The 20,588-nt window shown below is 41.3% G+C and overlaps 1 protein-coding gene across 2 annotated transcripts; it reads left to right on the forward strand.

Annotated features, from left to right (window-relative positions):
• The first annotated feature begins 148 nt into the window (after positions 1 to 148).
• hnf4g (hepatocyte nuclear factor 4, gamma) lies at positions 149 to 18,619 on the forward strand. 2 transcript variants are annotated; one of them, XM_015955385.3, is made up of 11 exons: positions 149 to 344; positions 7,618 to 7,783; positions 8,080 to 8,174; positions 9,516 to 9,622; positions 9,723 to 9,872; positions 10,035 to 10,122; positions 10,435 to 10,587; positions 11,982 to 12,031; positions 12,171 to 12,357; positions 15,814 to 15,933; positions 16,096 to 18,619. In XM_015955385.3, the coding sequence occupies exons 2-11, from the start codon at positions 7,623 to 7,625 to the stop codon at positions 16,215 to 16,217; spliced, it is 1,233 nt and encodes a 410-aa protein (XP_015810871.3). In that variant the 5' UTR covers positions 149 to 344; positions 7,618 to 7,622; the 3' UTR covers positions 16,218 to 18,619. The 2 variants fall into 2 exon arrangements, with proteins under 2 accessions (XP_015810871.3, XP_015810870.3); XM_015955384.3 differs by lacking the exon at positions 149 to 344 and adding an exon at positions 3,963 to 4,627.
• Positions 18,620 to 20,588: the final 1,969 nt, after the last annotated feature.

Consider the following 20,588-nt stretch of genomic DNA (forward strand, 5'->3'; position numbering starts at 1 on the left):
ACACACACACACACACACACACACACACACACACACACACACACACACACACCTGGCAATCTCTCCCCTAGTTTTTATGAAGCCGGGTTACTGTTTAACATCCCCACCCTGGTTTGAGTTTGTTTTAGTAAATCGATCTAATGACAGGACTATGATGGCGCCATCCAATGTGTCGCCTCATGAATTATAAACCGATCTGCTCTCCAACCTTCCCTTTTAATGTTGTCGAACACCTTTAGGTTTTCCCAGCGCTCGGCGCTCCCTAATCCAAAGGGCTGCTCCTCGTCAGGGCACAGCAGTAAACTTGGATAAATGCTCATAACGGACGGGAGCAGGAAACACAGGTAGGTTGTTGCTTTGCTTTCATGCATATTTTATGTTTAGGCTAACCCAAATAAAAATATTTAGACGTGAGACTAATCAAGAAGAACATATTAGGGATTTTAAGGGCGTTTGCTTCTACGTTCCTCCTTAAAATCACATGGTTTAATGTTTTGGCGGTAGTGGTGTGACTCAAAGCTCAGAGCAGTATGTCCTGTTACAGGTGAAAACAGATAAGAAAGAATCACTTTGTCACACGAATGCTGTGCTGTAAAGATCACGTGATAACCAACTTCACCTGATCAAGGACAAAAACAAGAGCTAACCATTAGTCCATCCAGTTTTCCCTCTAAAAACGCTCCTCCACGTCTTCTCGCCGATAGGGAGTGATTTTATTTACTAGTCGCATCTTTTTAAAGGCAAAAACAATTGCTGTCTACTTTACACTGCATAAAAACGATTGATTCCTCAATTTTTATTCAAATCAAACATGATTTCCTTTGTAATTGTAATTCTGATATAATGTTTACTGTTGCTTTAGTTTCGGGAAGTAGAGCTTTACAAGCGGGACATGGGCTGTGACTATTAAACCCTCTAGTTTAAACAGAGGTGCTGGTATTATGGCCAGTTCACACAGAAATTGCCTTTTAACAACACGGTTTTATGGCTGCAGGGAACTTGCGGTTGATAGGCGGAAGCAATTTTTCTGAGTAACCCTGGTGTACTTGATCTAAGCTGCTGAGTGCGTCATGAGATGAACAATAAAAATTAAAAAAACATGTAAAGCTCATTCATTTCTTTGTTTTGAATATTGTATTTTTATCCATACAAATGCAGAAGTGGTTAGTATGGAAAGTCTGGGTGGGAAACGTACGTCACCCTGACCGTGAGCAAATAACTGTGCGTGGTGTTATTACCCTCGAAACTTTACATTCATACAGTTTTTTGTGCTTTTTTGTCTCACTCGGATGTTTCAAATTGGGAAGTCAGTACAAAAGGCAGTTTTCAAATGAGGATTTCATTTTTTTAAGTGCAGGTTTACTTGGAAACTTATTATTTTTTAAAATAAGTTTGGTGACTCTGAGTTTCACATGAAGGGTGAATGTGAAAATAGTCTTCTACCCCTACTTGCTGCATTAGCTACAGATAGAAAGCCAGTCAGAGCAACATTGCAAATTTGTATGAATGGAATCACTCACCTTGGCTCACAGTGGAGAAGACTGTGTTTATTTTTGCAGCTGGAGGAGAGTCCACGTGTCGGCTAGTGGAAGCTAACTGTTAGCATTAGCAACTCCATAACGTGTTAAAACTCCCACAAGCTGTTATTTGGGGAGATAAAACATCATCGATGCAGAGCAAACGGAGGCAATGGAAGAGTTGCTACTAGCCCATCCAAGGAAAGATGCCCAAATATTGTGAATAGTAATGAGTAAAATTCCAAATCCTGCCATTTTCTAGGTAAGGTAAGACGATCTTCAAATAAGTAAAGCAAGCCTTGGGTGAAGATTGTTGCTCTGTTTTAGTCATTTGCCACTTGGCTAGCAACTCGTAGCTACATGCTATGACAACAGCGTGCGTGCACTACACGGGGCAAATTTCTAATTCGCAAGTTGCACCAAATAAACTGAAGAATCTCAAAAACTAAACCTCAGATCTGTTAGCTGAAGAATTTGGTGTATAATATGTGCATTAAAAGACGGAAACCAATACAGATATTTTCCGATTTTACATTTAAATGCAGATATAGTAGTCTGCCCTCCACTTACATCTGAAGGATAAGGAACACACTTTTGAAGATGACAATGTACACAATCTGGTTAGAGAAGATGGATTGTTTAAGAGAAGAGTAAGGAAGCTATCTTTTATAAACAGAAAAGACTGAATTTAAACGGATGAGGAGGCCTCAGGTTTCACTTTTCCAGCACCTACAACACAGCTCTAAATCTAATTACAAAACAGTGTCAGTCTAGATCCTGCATCTAATCAATTGAGCCTAATGACCAATAACCCCTAAAGGGGTAGGGGAAAGGGGTATTCATATGTAGTTTCAGCTCGTTAAGCAACAATAGACAACTACAGTTTATAAGCTTGACTCTCCCATATTCCAGTCAGAATTGACAAAGTTACTCTGATTAGGAGTGAAACATCTTCAAGAAACCTAAGAAGTCCATTTGTTAAAGGTTAAAGTTCCATTAGTTGTCACACACGCTGATGTGTGAGACATTTGCTCTGAGGGAGTGGTGAGCTACAGACACAGCCGCGCTCGGGAACCATTTGATGGTTTAACCCCCCCAATCCAACCCTTACATGCTGAGTGTCAAGCAGGGAGGCATTGGGTCCCATTTTTTCAAAGTCTTTGGTATAACCCGACCAGCAATTGAACTCTGACCTCCCAGTCTCAGGGCGGACACTCTACCACAAGGCCTCTGAGCTGGCTGTCTTCATTCACACTGCTTTAGATTACCATGACCTGGATGACTGAGGACCTTCACTTGCACACACACCTGTAGAATTGATAAATTAAATAATCAACCATCAAAACCTGTCTGACAATAATAAGCTAAAATATCTAAAAAGGCAAAGCACCGTGCATCATTCTGAATATATTTGGTACTAATAGCATCTAAAGCACTGCAGGTTAAGATCAAAGTTCATGATTCAACATAATAAGAAAGAGATCTAATAATCAAACAAGGTGGAGGTAGTGTGATGGTCTGGGGCTATAAGCTGCTTCTGAATATGGACAACTTGCTGTAAATGATGGAGAATTATACTTCAGAACTGCATTTTGTATTTAGTCTCTTTCTTTGTTATGGAAATGTGTTTGCAGATCTGAAACATTTATGAAAGGTAAAATAAATAAATACTGTAAGTGTGGGAAGCCTTGTTTCCCCTGTCACTGTGCACATTATTACTTTGTTTTTGTTAGTTTAATAAAGCCTATTCAACACATTGGGGTTGAACCTAAACCCTGCTAGGGGATCAACTCTTCTTGTAAACAGTCATTCTTTCTCCACTCTGAAAACCTGATGACTCAGGAGGCATGACCAAACTACTGGTTAAATTATAATCTGCCTCTCACTTCTTTCCCCTCCCACACCCAAGCTTTCATATTCTCTTTTTAACCCCTTTTATCCACACTCCGCTATAAACTAATACCAATCGGAGCCAACACTGATTGCTTTCTAGGGTCATGTGCATTTGGACATGACCAAAAGAGCAATAAATCATCATCAGGCCTGCACAAGAACGTCTTTACTTCCTTCTGGTTGGTCCTCTCATCACTGACGCGAGGCATCAAATCACCCACAATGCCATCTCTTATCATTTACAGCCCTTTCTGTCACAATGCCCAAACTGATTGCCTCTAAAACACACAATAAGATTTACTGCAGTGAAACTCTGAATGTAGAATGGCGTGAGTGAGAATATTTAACTAGTTTGGGCCAAATTAGAGAATGTTTATAGCAAATTTGTCCCAAAGGAGGACTGCAGTGAGAGGGGGGAGGGCGGCTTTAAGTCTTGAGTTCTGCTCTTGAATCCTTCTACCTGTCAAACAGAATATTAGACATTTTTTTTAGTTTAAATGTATTTTAGTGCACACAATGAATCATTTCCAAAGGACTAGATGCATGGGCACATTCTTAGTGTTCTCTATTTAGTGTTGTATCTTTATAGTCTATATCTGCAAAGGTGATATCACTTTAGTTTTGATTAGATTAGGAATCCCTGGAACAACACTTGTACACAGATACATCACCTGTGCAGTTATAAATCTCTGCAAAAGAAAAGGTTTTCATGCTTTCAGATACATGCATGCACAAAGTTAAATAATAGTGGTCAAGCAATTAGAGGGGAAATAAACCCCGCAACATTTGTGGAGAAAATAGTGTTAAAATGGATGGCGGTATGGAAAAAAAAAACATTCGCCACTATCTCATCATCCTTGTGATAAGTGTGAGAGAAAAGAACAGATAAGTGAGGTACAATAAGGTAAGAAGTCTCCACCCTTTTTCTTGTTCATGGCCCAATCAGATCAGATTATAGATGTGTTATGCCAAGGATCTTCCCGGTCATATATTTAAGAATTAGCAAGAGATAAGAAGACAGAAACTAAAAGAGACCAAGGAGTGAATGGACAGGAGAAGACAAGAAGACGTAGCTCAGACTGAAGCAGGGATGAAGTATTCTACAGCTCCTCAGACAAAACCACTGTTAGATATGGAGGTGGCCAACTACTGCGAAGGCCTGGATCCATCATACAGCACACTGGGCTTTGAGAGTGCAGAGGTACTCTATGGAGGAGGTAAGTGAGTGTTCAGGCAGAACACACACACACATGAAAGAAAAACAGAAGGACTTTAAGGAAAGATAAATCATAGAATGTACAATGGGAAATCAGAAATTGAGATCACTTACATTTATGATGATCAATAAAAAACAGATGCACGGTCAGTAAATGCTGACACTTTACCTTTCTCTAGAAAGCAGAACAAAGTAGGTATAAACAGCTGAAAAATACTTTCCTAAGGTAGTATTTAGGAAACTGCAATAAAATTATAAAAAATGACCATCCAAGAGAAGTAGAGGACAAGTTTAAACAAGACAGCTTTCACAAAATCGCTGGACTGGTCATTTGAAAACCCCAGTTTGAGTAAAGATGGTACTGTGGAAGAAAACACACTCATATCTTCATGGAAGACGGAAAGACAACGTTTTGTGTAATTGGCTCCAAAATAGATGGATTTTTATTTCATTGCTTGAAAAGGAGATTCCAAAAGATGGCTGAATTTGATGGCAAACACAAATGTCTCCCAAAGCAGCAGACATGAGGTTGAAACAACCTAACAAAATTAGACCAATTCACATAGAATGATTAAATGTTCCTCAAAAGGATGGATTAAAAACTCTTGGCTGGTTGGAAAAAATATTACCGACTTTATTGATAGTCGTGATGTTACTGATTACTGACTGGCCTTACAGAGTACCTTTCATTTTTGTCTGTTTAAAGCTTTAATAGTAAAAACTATAGTTTAGTGTTGGTTCAAAATGTTTGTGTTCATACAAGCAGAATGAAAGTAATTAACAATATTTGGAAAAGCAAAACATTTTCAAACAATGACTGTAAAACCAACTTAATCATGCAATATTTAACAGGCGTCCCACAGAGCTTTGTATTCAACCCAGTTCTATTCAGGAATATTACTTGCATAAAAACCATTTAACAGGTTGTTTTTTCAAACTTACGTGCTAGCTCCATCAATGTTGTAACATGTGCCTTTAGTACTTTTGACAGCTCAATTTTTGTATTGTATTTTATGTACAAGTTTTACTGAGAAAAAGTAACTTCCAAGGACAAAATCTCAGTATCGACCGATATTCTGTGAAATTAGATGAATTGGTCTATGATCTAATGTTTTGCAGCTTGTAACTGAGTGGAATATTTATACTAACAAACTAAGTTAATTATTTGGGATAATAAACTCCTTAATTTTTGTGTTTGCATTGTATGGAAAAATGGCTAAAATATATAAGATTGTTTTTCTATTTCAATGGATTCTGCAACACTGAGTTTCTCCTGCAGCCTATTTCAAATATTTAATACTTTAACTGCAGTGTTAAAAGAGCAAAACTGACCACGGTAGATTATATAATCTCACATTCGAAAAATACATTTAGCCAAGCTTTTATTATTTGTTGTTGTTTCAGAACATCACACCAGTAAGTCAGGCAAGACTTATCCTAGTATCCAATCAATACACTGAAGAAGTGAACTTTTGGAGAATCGACGTCAACATCGTCGTCGTCGTCGTCTTCCTCCGCTTATCCGGGTCCGGGTCGCGGGGGCAGCATCCCAACTAGGGAGCTCCAGGCCGTCCTCTCCCCGGCCTTGTCCACCAGCTCCTCCGGCAGGACCCCAAGGCGTTCCCGGACCAGATTGGAGATGTAACTTCTCCAACGTGTCCTGGGTCGACCCGGGGGCCTTCTGCCGGCAGGACATGCCCGAAACACCTCCCCGGGGAGGCGTCCAGGAGGCATCCTGACCAGATGCCCAAACCACCTCAACTGGCTCCTTTCGATCCGGAGGAGCAGCGGTTCTACTCCGAGTCCCTCCCGAATGTCCGAGCTCCTCACCCTATCTCTAAGGCTGAGCCCGGCCACCCTACGGAGGAAACTCATTTCGGCCGCTTGTATCCGCGATCTCGTTCTTTCGGTCATTACCCAAAGCTCATGACCATAGGTGAGGATTGGGACGTAGATCGACCGGTAAATCGAGAGCCTGGCTTTCTGGCTCAGCTCCCTCAGGCCTGGGGTTGGGGCCCGTGAGCGAGCGCCTGGTGGCCGGGCTTTCGCCCATGGGGCCCGGCCGGGCCCAGCCCGAACCGGATACATGGGCTCGTCCAACTGTGGACCCACCACCCGCAGGAGGAACATGAAGGGTCCGGTGCAATGTGAATCGGGTGGCAGACCAAGGCGGGAGCCTTGGCGGTCCAATCCCCGGACAAGAAAACTAGTTTTTGGCGACGTCAACATAAACAAATTAATTGTTTTAATGGTTTCATTATTTTACTCTTTGTTGTATATTTTTCTCACAAGAATTGGAGTTTTACTGTATTGGTCTGGTTTTATCATTTTCATATCTATACAAACATACCGCCAATGGAAAATACTTTAATGACTCAGTTTATCCAGATTATGATGCATTACTTCATTCAAAAACTAATTAATTAATGAAAGGACTGATAACGTTCAAGAATTAAAAGCTATAATGTGTAAAGGTTAACTTCTTTCAAAGAAAAAACAAAACAAATAGTCTTCACCTTTGCAAATTTTGAGTTGTGGTTTTTGCAGCTGAAATAGAAGTTTACTGAAGGACAAAAACTCAGCAACACACTGATGTCATGGCAGCAACTGATGGGAGTTTGATAAATATATGCATTAATTTCACATCAGCATGTTATTGTAGAGAACGGAAATAGGGGTAGGAGGGGTTATCCTAGGGAATTAGAGCGCATCCGTGTGAGCAGTCTCACTTATTATGCAGATCATGTGTTTTCTTTTAAAGGACAAATAGGCATACAGTAATCATGACTATTAGATGTAAGAGCACTTATGTACAATCTTCAACCATGCTATGAAATCATCCACTTCAGTCGAATGATAAAGCTAAGTAGACAACGGTATTACTGAAAAATGTTTTTGTTTGGTAAAATAAATAAGATTTTGCCCTAAACTAAGTATGCACAAGGCACATGCACATGGAAGTCTATTTACCTGTTTTTGGGGATGTTTCAGACAGCATGCCAACAGAACCAAGTCACCCAGGTCCAGATGGGCTGAGCAGCAACTGTGCAATATGTGGAGACAAAGCTACAGGGAAACACTACGGAGCTTCCAGTTGTGACGGCTGCAAAGGCTTCTTCAGACGCTCCATTCGCAAGAGCCACGTGTACACCTGCAGGTAGAAACGAGCAAGAAACACGACGTAGGCAAAGCATTTGCCTAAAAAAATACACAAATACAAATTTGTACAAAACAATCTAAGAACACCTCATCCCGTTTACTCAGTATAGAGGTATCATACATTTACAGCATAAAAGAAAGCCCTTCATAAAGACGTATACATATGTGCATAAACAGGGTTTCACATAAAGATGCACGTTTTGGCAGATACTTTGTTTCTGAAAGTTAGTCACATTTTGAACGTACGTGTGAATGCATTAAGTCCTGGGTCTCACTGGATTTTTTGTTGAACAGGTTCAGCAGACAGTGCGTCGTTGATAAAGACAAGAGGAACCAGTGTCGCTTCTGCAGACTCAACAAATGCTTCAGAGCTGGCATGAAGAAAGAAGGTAGGACCAAAATGACTACTTGTCACGCGTCAACATAACACTTCCATATCAAATCATATATATTTGATGGGCAACTAAGTCTGGCGGAGATGATTTCAAAGCTTGTTGAGAATAGAAATAGATCAATCCATAAAAACAACTGTGTGTGTGTTTTGTTTGTACTATTTTAGGGACATTTACCCCATTTTTAACATGTAATGTGGGGAGATTTTGAATCTGTGGGGACATTTGGCTGGTCCCCACAGTAGAAAAACCCTAATACTTGATTTTGATAAGGGCGACAGTGGCACAAGAATTAAGTGCTCACCTCACAATCGGAAGGTTGCAGGTTCGAGTCTGTCGTTGTGTCCTTGGGCAAGATGCTTAACCCAACTTGTTTGCTGATGGTGGTCGGAGACCGGTGGCGCCGGTGTACGGCAGACTCGCCTCAGTCAGTGCGCCCCAGGGCAGCTGTGGCTACATTGTAGCTCATCACCACCAGGCTGTGAATGAGTGTGTGAAAGGGTGAATGGCTGATTGTGTTGTAAAGCGCCTCGAGGGGTTCCAGGACTCCAGAAGGCGCTATATCAAATACAGGCCATTTACCATTTTAGAGGTGTGGTGTGAATCAACTTTTTCTGGGTTAGGAATAGACGAGTAATGGTTAGGGTTGGGCATAAAGTCACTCAAATGAATGAAAGTAAAAGTAAGTATTGCAATGTGTGTGTGTGTGTGTGTGTGTGTGTGTGTGTGTGTGTGTGTGTGTGTGTGTGTCTGTACTTGTTTAAGTGGACACTTTTTGACTTTAATCTGTGCTGTACGGACATATTTTGCTGGTCCACACATTGCTAAGGGCCCTAAAACTTGGTTTTAGAGGTATGGTGTGAGTTAACTTTTAGTGCAGGTTAGGTTTAGGAATAGATCCACATTGGTTAAGGTTAGGGTTAGGTATGGTGGAGTAACTAAAATGAATGGATGTCAATGCAGGTCCACACAAACATATAAATACAAGTGTGCGTGTGTTTTGTGTGCCTGTGTGTGTATTTATGAGGGGTATAACCTTGTCGCAGAGTTTTATGACACCTAATCCTGTGATATTGAGACGTTTTGTCCTGGATTGCAACTTGTTAACGTTTTACTCCGGTTGCTGAGGCCAGCATGTACGGCTACTTTTCTATAAATATTAACCACTCTGCTGTCTGTTATCATTTCCATTCAGGACCCCACCTCAGCCTTTTCCACTGAGACTTACCAACAGAAATCCTGGAGTGGATCTTAGTATTTGTACAGGAGGAACTGTGTTTTGAACTTTTATTTAAGGTGTCCTCTTTGGTTTTACTCCTGCTTCTTTTAAAATCTCAGCTGTGCAGAATGAAAGAGACCGGATCAGCTCCCGGAGAGTTACCCCGGACTCCCAAGACCTTCCACCCATCACTATCCTGGCACAAGCAGAATCATTATCCCAACAGGTAACAACGTACTTCTGCATTTTCCTTCTTTGACACCCATGCACTGAGTGTGATGTCAGCTTCATCTGTCAGATGTTGACATGATACCTTTTTCCTGCAGATCACAACTCCGGTGGGACTTGCCGACATAACGGAGATGAAGTCGGCCTCTGTAGGGGATATATGTGATTCTATGAGGCAGCAGCTGTTGGTACTGGTTGAATGGGCCAAATACATTCCAGCCTTTGGAGAGCTGCCGCTGGATGATCAGGTAACAGGACACGACTATTCATGTGCACATTCTGAATTTTTGCAGCTAGCTTGTAAATGTATTAAACAGTCTAGTTTATTAGGATCTTGACATTTTGTCTTTTATTTTAGTGTAAAAAGTGGCCAAAGGGTAACTTTGTGTGTGTGTGTGTGTGTTCCTTAGGTGAGCTTGCTCAGGGCTCACGCAGGTGAACACCTCTTGCTCGGGGTCGCCAGAAGGTCAATGACATTCAAGGACTTCCTGCTTTTAGGTAGAAACCGACCGTCTTATTTCTGAGTGGTTTAATCATGTGTGAAAACAGAGAATGATTAACTCGAGCTTTGCTTTTTTCTTCTTTTTTATTACCTTAAATGCGTTCTTTGTAAGTTTCATTAATTACTGGAACCTCAGACTGTTAACAAAACCCACATTTCAAGCAACTATTTTCTTTGACTAAAGCCCTTTGAAAATGACCTCTAAAGGCTATAATAATCCAGCCCCCCCCCCCCCCCCCCCCCCCACACACACACACACACACACATAACTTTCTTTTCCACTCACCTATTCCTTGGTGTCTCTGCAGGTAATGGCTGTGTGATCCCCAGGAACAGCCCTGAACCTGAGATCTGCCGGGTTGCCAACAGAGTCCTGGATGAGCTGGTTCAGCCCTTCCAGGATATTCAGATAGATGACCAGGAGTATGCAGCTCTCAAGGCGATTGTCTTCTTTGACCCAGGTGATGAATATATGAATATATATTAACCTGTCAGCAAGTACATTAGCCAACCACTAAATTTGTCAAGAACATTTTGTTTTTGCACATAGTAACCCTTTTAGCATTTTACTCTTCAATGGAGGTGATTGTAGACACAATCATGAGAGAGTCAGGTTTGCTACAACTGTAGAAATTAAAAGTTGAATTTACTTAAATAAGTTATGTCACCGATTTCCCCCCTAAACACAGTTGCTTACATTTTACTCCCAAGTCAACTTTTTTTTTCTTGCTGATAAACTATTTAAATGAGTCTCTTATAGTGCTGTAGACATGTGTAGTCATTATTCAGTTAGTTTATTATTTTATTTTTAAAAAGCCTGTTCAGGTAAAAACACTGCTCTACATAGATTTTTAATCAGCAATTGCTGTTGGCTAAGACGTACCCAGTGATGTTGCCAGTAGCATATTGCGTGGCCACACTGCACTGGACTGCAGCCGATTCTCGCCAACTCCTCAAGCTGGCTCAGCCGCTCACAAGCTGATATAAAATGATACGCCTCAGAGCCGCTCACCTCCTTAAAAAAATCCTCCTTTTCTTTTTGTGCATGGAAGGGAGAGAAGATCCTCCACCATTTTGCTCATCCGGCTGAGTGCTGTGTGTGTGTGTGTGTGTGTTCGTCAGCGGCTCATTTCTCCCACTGAGAAACTTTGAGAGCGTGCTGGGGTGAAGGGGTTGAGGGGATGCGGTCAATCACTGCCTCTGCTCCTCTCTCAGTCTGCCAGGCGAATGCCTCCTTTAGGTGCATTTTTCAAACAGAAAGTGTGGATGGAGGTGACTGAACCTTTAACATAACAATAACAATGTATATTACTCTTTAGACTTGAAACTGAAATTGTCAAAGGGTACCACCTAGAGGTAGGCTAGGCTTAGCAAAAAAACCCCACATTTCCAACATTATCACTAGCTTTATTGCACACCAACGCATTTCTGCGCAAATTACCTGCTTGACCCCCTGGGTTGGTGCTTGCCTTGCCATTGTTGTGCAAAGACATCAATTTCAGGTGGATAGGTAGGTGTTACGTGCTCATGTTGGCTGGTCTGACGTCCATTTTCACTAATTCCTGTTATTGTATATTGTATTCCAATTATAATTGGAATAAAAATTAAACCTCACCCCTTATCTGTTGTATATCTGTAACACATCCCCGTCTTCGTTAGAATAGCATCCATGTGATATCAGCTTGGCCTGGTATGTCCACTGTCCCAGCTCCAGTCATGTTACCTATTCCCATTTTCCAGGTTATTCCATGATTCCACTCGTATCAGATCCTCCTATGTACCTGTCCTGTCCTTCATTCCTTCACACCGCCATGTGTTAATGCATCTGTTGCATGTTTTTCTTTCCAATCTGCAGATGCAAAATCTTTGCGTGAACCTTCAAAAATTAAAGCTGTGCGTCTGCAGGTGAGTCAGCAATAACATTTTTTAAATTTCAATGCAATATAAAAACCTTTTACATTTATTTCACTTTGCACAGTCAAATATTTTCCTCAAAACTCAAAACAGGCACAAGTGATTCTGATTCTTTGTGTACATTCCCCAGGTTCAGATGAGTCTTGAGGACTACATTAATGACCGTCAGTACGACTCAAGAGGGCGTTTTGGAGAGCTTTTGCTCCTGTTGCCCACCCTGCAGAGCATCACATGGCAGATGATTGAACAGCTTCAGTTCACCAAGCTCTGTGGCCTTGCCAAGATAGACAACCTGCTGCAGGAGATGCTGCTGGGAGGTGAGACCATTCTTGTAGCTCCGTATGCCGATAACATGACCCGCAGCAAAACAAGAGCTACTCAGAGGCGAATGTGTCGAACTGTACGAGGATCTGCAGAGAGCAGAAGCAAAAATGCTTAGCAAAGTTTTCTTGGGTGTAAACAAGAGCTGAAAGTTTAAAATTCTGTTGAGGAAAACTTTAGCTTTGAACAAAAAAAAATGCATAAAAGGCGAAGGTGAAATGTGTGGCGCTACTGAGAAATCTGCACTCGTACCTTACAATACGAGACATAAAGTCTATTCTCGGGAGGGCTGTGTCAAACAATGCAAAAACACAAGATCAGGTTTGATGTAACAAAAAAAGATAAAATCTCCAAACATGTCCCCCAGCTTTCGCCTAACATGCTGAAAAAACCCCTCCTGGATATAGAAACTTGACTTGGATGACAGTGTACAGAGAGGGATGCTTTTTCCTTGTCAGAACATTCTGTCAAAATGTGGCACTGACACATAAAAAACAGAAATAACAACTAACCTTCCCCCCTCTCAAATGAGTGTTGACATTATATTTAGTAATGTGAATCTGATGCTTATAGCAATGTGTTCTCACTTTACCAGTGGAAGCCAAACCAGAATCAATATGAACAATAAAAAATGGGATTTAAAGTGTTTTTTTTGTATAATTACAAACACGATTGTTCACTAAGAAACAGTTTTTTGCAGAGCTTCACATGCAGCAGAAGATAAAAAAAGCTTTATATCCCTATTTCCTAGCCTGGCAAGCCAGACTAAATAAATGTATTATTTAGGCCTAGTCCACACGTAGCCGGTTTTTTAAAAAAAACGAATATCCGCCCCTCTAAAAACTTGCATCCACACCACCTCGTTTAAAAAAAAAAACTCTGTCCACACGTACCCGGATAAATACGTTGTTAAGGACATGCCAGACCTGTAGGCGGCAGTACTTCCCCCATTCTTAACCTCGTCCTTCGTCTGTGGTCTTCCGCAAGGAGCAGTAATTCCGCTTGCAAAAACAAACAAGCAAAAAGCGCTTGGACAACTGATAAAGCGAGAGCAGCTCTGAGGGCATCCATGCTGTCGGCTAGTGTAAACACAGGTCGCACATGTGATGTCAGCATTTTTTTGTCGCGGAAAGTGACGTTGCGGTCCTTAAAACTCCGGTTTTGTCTGTCCACACGCAGACACCCAAAACGGAGAAAACGCAGATCTTCACTTTGGCTGGAGTTTTTAAAAAGATCTGTTTTCGTGTGGATGACAGGCCAAAACGTAGAAAAATATCTACGTTTTGGCAGATCCCCAGCTACGTGTGGACAGGGCCTTAGTCTGGCAACGCTCCATTGACGGCTCTCGGTTGTGGGGCGGGTTCTCCCATTGTCTTTCAAATGATCTTCGCATGCTACTGGACAATGAATGTGACATACTCACCGCAACAGCCATTGGTAAATGAGACGGCCCGCAGTTGAAGGAGAAAACGCATACTTTTTCTTTAAAAAAATGCTCTTAAATACATCTATCTGCTCTTGATTCTAATGAAGCCCATGTTCTAATAGTCCAAAATGGATGTAAAAGCCGTTTCAAACGAGCTGTCGCCATCTTGTTTCACTTTGTTGCATCATCCCACCCACCAGGCATATAGAGTGCCCTGATTGGCCCACAAAGCAGATAAAGCTCTGTGATTTGTTCACTAAGCAGATAGTTTACTATGATTGGCCCACCATTATGGACCAATCACAGCTCTTTATGTGTTTGAAACCCCTCTAGAGAGCCGTGATTGGCCAGCCAGAATGCTGTTAGGGGCTGCAGAGGTTCCAGTGGAGCGTTCCTAGACCAAACTTTGCAAAGCAAGAATTTGGTCTAGTTCACTAGGCTACCTATTTCCTGCATTAGCCGCAAAATGGAAATAGGTGGGGTGACGCTCGGATCAGAAAATCCACGCTGTTACACAGTGAAGTGTAGTGAGGACAAAAGACACATGATGACTTCGTCGATAGACAAGGAAAACCAGTTTTATTTCCTCTGGTCCGAAAAAAACAAAATCAGAAAATCCCAGCACGATTCAAAATGGCCACCCATCCAACTCTCTTAGCAGTCTCTGTCACTTTCAGAGAGGAAAAACGACCCTTTGCCACACCCAGCAGTCCACCTATATACTCTCCGACCCCCCCTCCAATTCAGGTCGGCCAATCACATCAGTCCACTCAGGCATTTCCTATATAAAGGCAGCAATAGAGGCGGGCTTCCCCTTTAGCTGCTTCAAAATGGCTGCCACAGAGGACACCTAATGAGGGTAACAAACAAATTCATGTTACATAACAAATTACATTCCTGAATGAACACTCTTTGGTTTAAAGACATGTTGCTTCTCAACACACGCAGATCAATGTTACACTGTAAATTAGCATTTGTGGACTCATTCATCTTGGCTTGAACAGCAGAAAGCTGTGTCGATTGTTGCAGCTAGAAGAGAGCAGAGTGAATCTCAGCTAGCAGAAGCTAACCATTATTAGCTATCAACGCTATCAACTCCTTCAGGCTTGAGGTATTTGTGGGTTAGGGTGAAACATGATCTTACGGAGGCAATGTTTGCACACCTTGAATATCAATAAGTAAGACTCCAAATCCTACCGTTCTTTGCCCAGAGTAAAGAACCCCACCAACTCCAGCTAATTTCTACTTCCTGAAACAGGAGCACCAGAGCTTTCTTTTCCCACAGAAAATTGATCAAAGCTTTATTCACACTAGAGATCACAACATTTAAAAAACGTGAATGAGAGTAAGACTGAGTAGTTTCCTGCTCCTCCGCCCTGCTGGTTGAAAGTAGTATTAGAACTGTCGTAAACAACCCTGCTGTAGCTAGTGCTAACAATGAGCTAGCACTAACATGAATCAACTAATGCAAAAATAAACCACAAAGTAAAAAGATCCAAACTGTTCTGTAAAATATTACTTACAAGTCCAGTACCAACAAAGCCAGGTCACCATCCGTCTGTGATTTTGAAGCCTCCTTTAGCTTCCTCAAATTAGCGTAGGCCATGCCGATGTTCACGCTGGTTTTAATGATTTGCTTTACCTCCAAAGAAATTACTCTCTTACTTTTACTTCCGCGCTCCGCTATGATGCCAACAGAAAAGCAGACCTCTTTTTTTTCTTCTTGTGCTTTTTATTGATGATCACAAACTGAAAATGCTAACTGCTAGCATAACAGTTGACAGCCGTAAAGAGCGCCCTCTATAGAGCACCTACCTGCTCCACAAAACCATCAAGTGTGGATTTTGGTCAGCAGCGGGCTGCAGAGTGATGTCAAATATGAAACTGGTCAAGTTTCTAATTCATCAATCACTGAGATCAACGTTAAACTCTAGATTAAAGTTATAATATATTTATTGTTACTTTAAGGTTACTCATCTGGTCAGGTGGTTCAGAAGTGTTCTTTTTTTTTTTTGTCTTTGTTCAGGTCTAACATCAGAACCCGTCCACCTTCATCACTCAGCACACACCCAGCTAGCCCAGGATCCCGTGACTGGACACACACTCGTTATCAGCACAATGCCTGTTGGCCACATTCCACAAATGGGTAAGATCCATGAAAAAGGAACAATGAGCAATTTTTAAATTGGAATAGAAAGACCCACAGTTAAAATCCAGACATGGATGTAAATACTAACACAAATATAAATGAAAGAGGAAGATGATCCATAAAATAAATCAAATGTTCTGGTTGTTTTTCATTCCACAGCATCACCAGACACGCCCATCCCATCGCCGCCACAGGTTCCCGCCACAGATATGTACAAACACTTTCCTCAGCCCCACTGTCCTCCCTCCAGTCCCTCCCCGTCCACTCGGGCAGAACCCTGACCTCTTCCTGCCCAACAGACTCTCTCCCTTGATCACATTCTTTTGCCTCCATTTTGTTAAAGCAAGAAATAAAAATATGATGACGCAATGCTCATTTGACCCAAAAACCCAACAAAACCTGTTTCCTTCGGACTCCGATTTTTAAACCTGTGGGAGCGACGCAGCTGTCCTCAGGCTGAAACCACTTCTTTTATAACATCATCAGACTGACTTTTCTTTTTTACCACTGGTTATTCTAGTAGATGATAGCTCCAGTGCCTTTCATCTAAACCATGTGCCAGAAACAAATACAGATGGTGGTGGGACCTGGAGTTTGCTCTGCAACAGTCTTTAAAAAGCTCTGCTGCATGTTAAAGACCAGAGATGAATGTTTGCAGTACAAGATGGCACGGGGAAATCACGAAGGGAAGCAAAAAGAATCACCGTCATGTTCACATTGATGGTTTCTTTCATTTTTGAACTTTGGGGGTTCACAAATGTGTTGATACACCATCGATATACAATTTTAGCCGCACCTGGTTTGCATTTGCACACGCAGCTACTTACTAAATGTCCAAATGTCTATTTAGTAGGAAACAAAATTACTATCAAAATAAAGTCCCAGATCACTATTTCTGTTTTTTTTTGTATAGTATCTTAATTGTCATGTGCAACTTTTTGCTGATGCACATTTTAAAGTTCAACTTTGTTTTGAAAATAATGATTTTTTTGGTATAAAATGTGATTGCATTTTATTTTTCCAGTCCCAAAACTGATTTTATGTTTTAATCAATAAAAAAAGAGAAACATGTAAATATAAAAACAATTAATATTAGATTTTTTTTGCAAAAAGCTGAATTTCAATACTCTATTTTGTATATACCTGGTATTTTGTATAAAACAGCTGTAGGACCAGATCATTTATTTTGTGTTATAAATGTTTATAAATGTTTATTTATCTGGATTTTATGTTGAAGATGATCAAATATGACTTGAAAAATATCATGTCTAAATTTAATACTGAGCCGTAAGTGTGTACAAAATGGTTTACTCACATCATTTGTGTTCTAGCAGCTAAATATTATTATTAGAAACAACATCAATAATGATAATAATGATAATAATAATAATGCATACACACTTTATACACCTTACAAAATTTACTAGAATAAAAATATGACAGGAGTTTTATGAGAATTGGATAAAAAATCTAATTAAAAATGTAACAAATTGAATATTTTGTAATATTTAACTGAAATCTAAACTTTTTTTTTCATTTTTTCTAACTGTTTTTTATGTCCTTGATATTTGTGTCAGTGGAGTGTACACATCTTAATTTAAGCATTGACAATAGAACTTGAATCGGAAAAGGGTAGAAGGCCTTCTCCGGGTCATGGATGAGGTCCTGCCTCAAGCGGAGGAGTTTAAGTATCTCAGGGTCAAGTTCACGAGTGAGGGAAAGATGGAGCAGGGCGTCGATAGGCGGATTGGTGCTGCGTCTGCAGTGATGCGGGCGTTGTACCGGTCTGTTGTGGTGAAGAGAGAGCTGAGTCAGAAGGCAAAGCTCTCGATTTACCGCTCGATCTACGTTCCTACCCTCACCTATGGTCACGAGCTTTGGGTAGTGACCGAAAGAACGAGATCTCAAATACAAAAGGCTGAAATGAATTTTCTCCGCAGGGTGGCTGGGCTCTCCCTTAGAGATAGGGTGAGAAGCTCAGCCATCCGGGAGGGGCTCGGAGTAGATCAGCTGCTCCTCCACATCGAGAGGAACCAGTTGAGGTGGCCCGGACATCTGGTCAGGATGCCTCCTGGACGCCTCCCTGGTGAGGTTTTCTGGACACGTCCAACTGGGAGGAGACCCAAGGGAAGACCCAGGACACGCTGGAGGGACTATGTCTCTCACCTGGCCAGGGAACGCCTCGGGATTCCACAAGGCAAGCTGGCCCAAATGGCAGGGGAGAGGGAAGCCTGGGCCTTTCTACGTAGACTACTTCCCTAGTGACTCAACTCCGGATTAACGTATGAAAATGGATGAATGGCCTACAACCATCTCAGCACGGCATGGACACTGATCAGCCATAACATTATGACCATCGCTCTAAACTCATCGCCTCGAAGGAGTTTTCAGAGATTGTAAAGTCGGATCTTGTTGAATAGATGTCATCAGAACACTCCAGGATGGCATCTAGTTAGTCTGAAGGCCAAACAAGCACCTTCACTTCCTTTGTTGCTGCACCTTGAGACAATTAGGTTTGAGAGATCTGTTGTTGTCTTTGGTCTGAAATGAGTGCAGCTCCTGAAAAGAAGAACAACTACTGCTGTCATGCAGATTTGTTTAAGGCAGGTCATACCAAAATAACAATAACCTGAATATTAGAATGAACTGTCATGACAATAAAGCAACCTTTCCGTGGTCAAAATGTTGTCTGTTTGGTGTGCAGAGTGATTAATCCAACAATAAATAAATGTTATGTATTTTGGTCTGTAGTTTTGCTAAAAAATTATTTCAAAAAGTAAAAATTTCCCATCAGTCATTTGCTGCGGTTTGCAAAACGTTAAAACAAACATTTCTTATATAAATATATTTAATTATAAAAGGAGAAACAATCCCAACCGACAGATCAAGATGAAATGAAGGGAGTGTTTTTGAACAGTTTCCCCACGTGCAGCCGTGCTGTGCACGGTTCATCTATTATTCCCTTCATGGAAGTCATCAGGTCTCACCGTAGCCCCGTCGGTTCCACATATACACTTTGCAGACGAAGCTTTATTGGCATGCTACTGAGCCCACACCGCTGGATGATGCTGTTCATCTAAAACCAAACTAGTTTTCCGTCTCGTCCGTCTGAGAATACACACTTTTGCGACCAATCTACGATCCCAGACAGGCACGGCTGACTGCGCGTTTAAAACCTCTCTGATTGTTTACATTCCCCCTCACTCAATCACTTTCTAGGGATTTATGTGAATGTGTGACAGCGAACTTGCAGGAGATGAGATCGGAGGATAAAGCTGAGAGCCCTCCGTATATTGTTGTGAGGATCGGAAGGAAGGAAAAGAAGAAAAACCAGGGTATTTATAGCCGAGGAGATGATGTTGTCTAGAATCAACACGACCAAATCCTTCTATCAACTCCATAATGGACAAGCTACCTGGCTTAGGTCAAAACAACACCACCTGCGATGGGCATGCGTGTGTGGGTGCATATTCTGTGCATGTGTGTGCTCCGGCCTGCAATTTATTTATAATCTGAGGGGGTGCATGCACATACACACCCGTATGTGTGTGTTTTTTGGAAGTGTGTCCAAGTGTGTGCACCCAGGGAGCTTTAATCAAAGGCCTATACTGAGGAGATGTGGGAGCCCTGTCTCTCTCTTCTCCCTCAGATAAAACTGAGTGTTAGCATGCCAGTCACATATCTCATCTGAGACGCACCGCTCTCCTACACACACACACACACACACACACACCTCGCCACGGCCCACACTGACAGCACACTATTACACACCAGTATGATGCTCGCTCCACCTGTGGAGGATGACAAGGAGAGGGGAGGGAGAGGAGATGGAGGGATAAAGGAACAAAGGATGGGCAGGAATATGAAATGTCTTATTTTATTTGGTTGCTCATCAGTTTGTTTCATTAAAGGTGGTGTTTGCTAAAATAGCCGGCCTCAACTCAGGGGAAAAGAGTGCGTGGTGTACGCTTCCACCACACATCATTCAGAAAACTCATTTTACTTTGTTCTGCAGCACTTTTCTTTTTTTTTTTAGAAATGATTTACTCTTTAACAAACTTGATTAAAATTACATACTATATTTAAATCAGATATTTATGAATTTAAACATATTTGGCACACATTTATTGAATGGTAAATGATCTACTTAGTCATCCAATCATCGAAAAGTCTTTGACTTTCACAGCCACTAGGTGGCAGTGCACGCCCATGTTTTCCTGAAATGCACCGGCTCTTCTTCAGGCTTCTGCAGCCTGCATGAGTGAATTAATGAACGAGTCAATAAGTTATTAAATGAAAACGTTTCCGACTTTTTTTTAGAAAAATATCAAATCAGATCAGTGTTGTAAGCATCACGTTTATGACTGCAGTAGTTTTCCTGATTTTAAGTTTTTAATTGAAAACAAACACACCATTGCGTTCATTCATTCATTCATTCATTCATTCATTCATTCATTCATTCATTTAGTCTTCATGTAGCTGTTCAGACCTGTAATCAGGAATCCAGGCCACCTTATTAACCTTTTGACCTGCAGGTCAGCCACCTGGCAGAGCGTATTTTAGCCTCTATATCTTAATGAAGTGAGCACTGCACTGAAAAAATAAAAGCTGCTAAACCAAAATGAAAAAAACAGAAAATTTAAATCAAAGTT

This window comes from Nothobranchius furzeri, chromosome 7 (assembly GCF_043380555.1).
Source record: "Nothobranchius furzeri strain GRZ-AD chromosome 7, NfurGRZ-RIMD1, whole genome shotgun sequence".
In the NCBI taxonomy this organism is placed as follows: domain Eukaryota; kingdom Metazoa; phylum Chordata; class Actinopteri; order Cyprinodontiformes; family Nothobranchiidae; genus Nothobranchius; species Nothobranchius furzeri.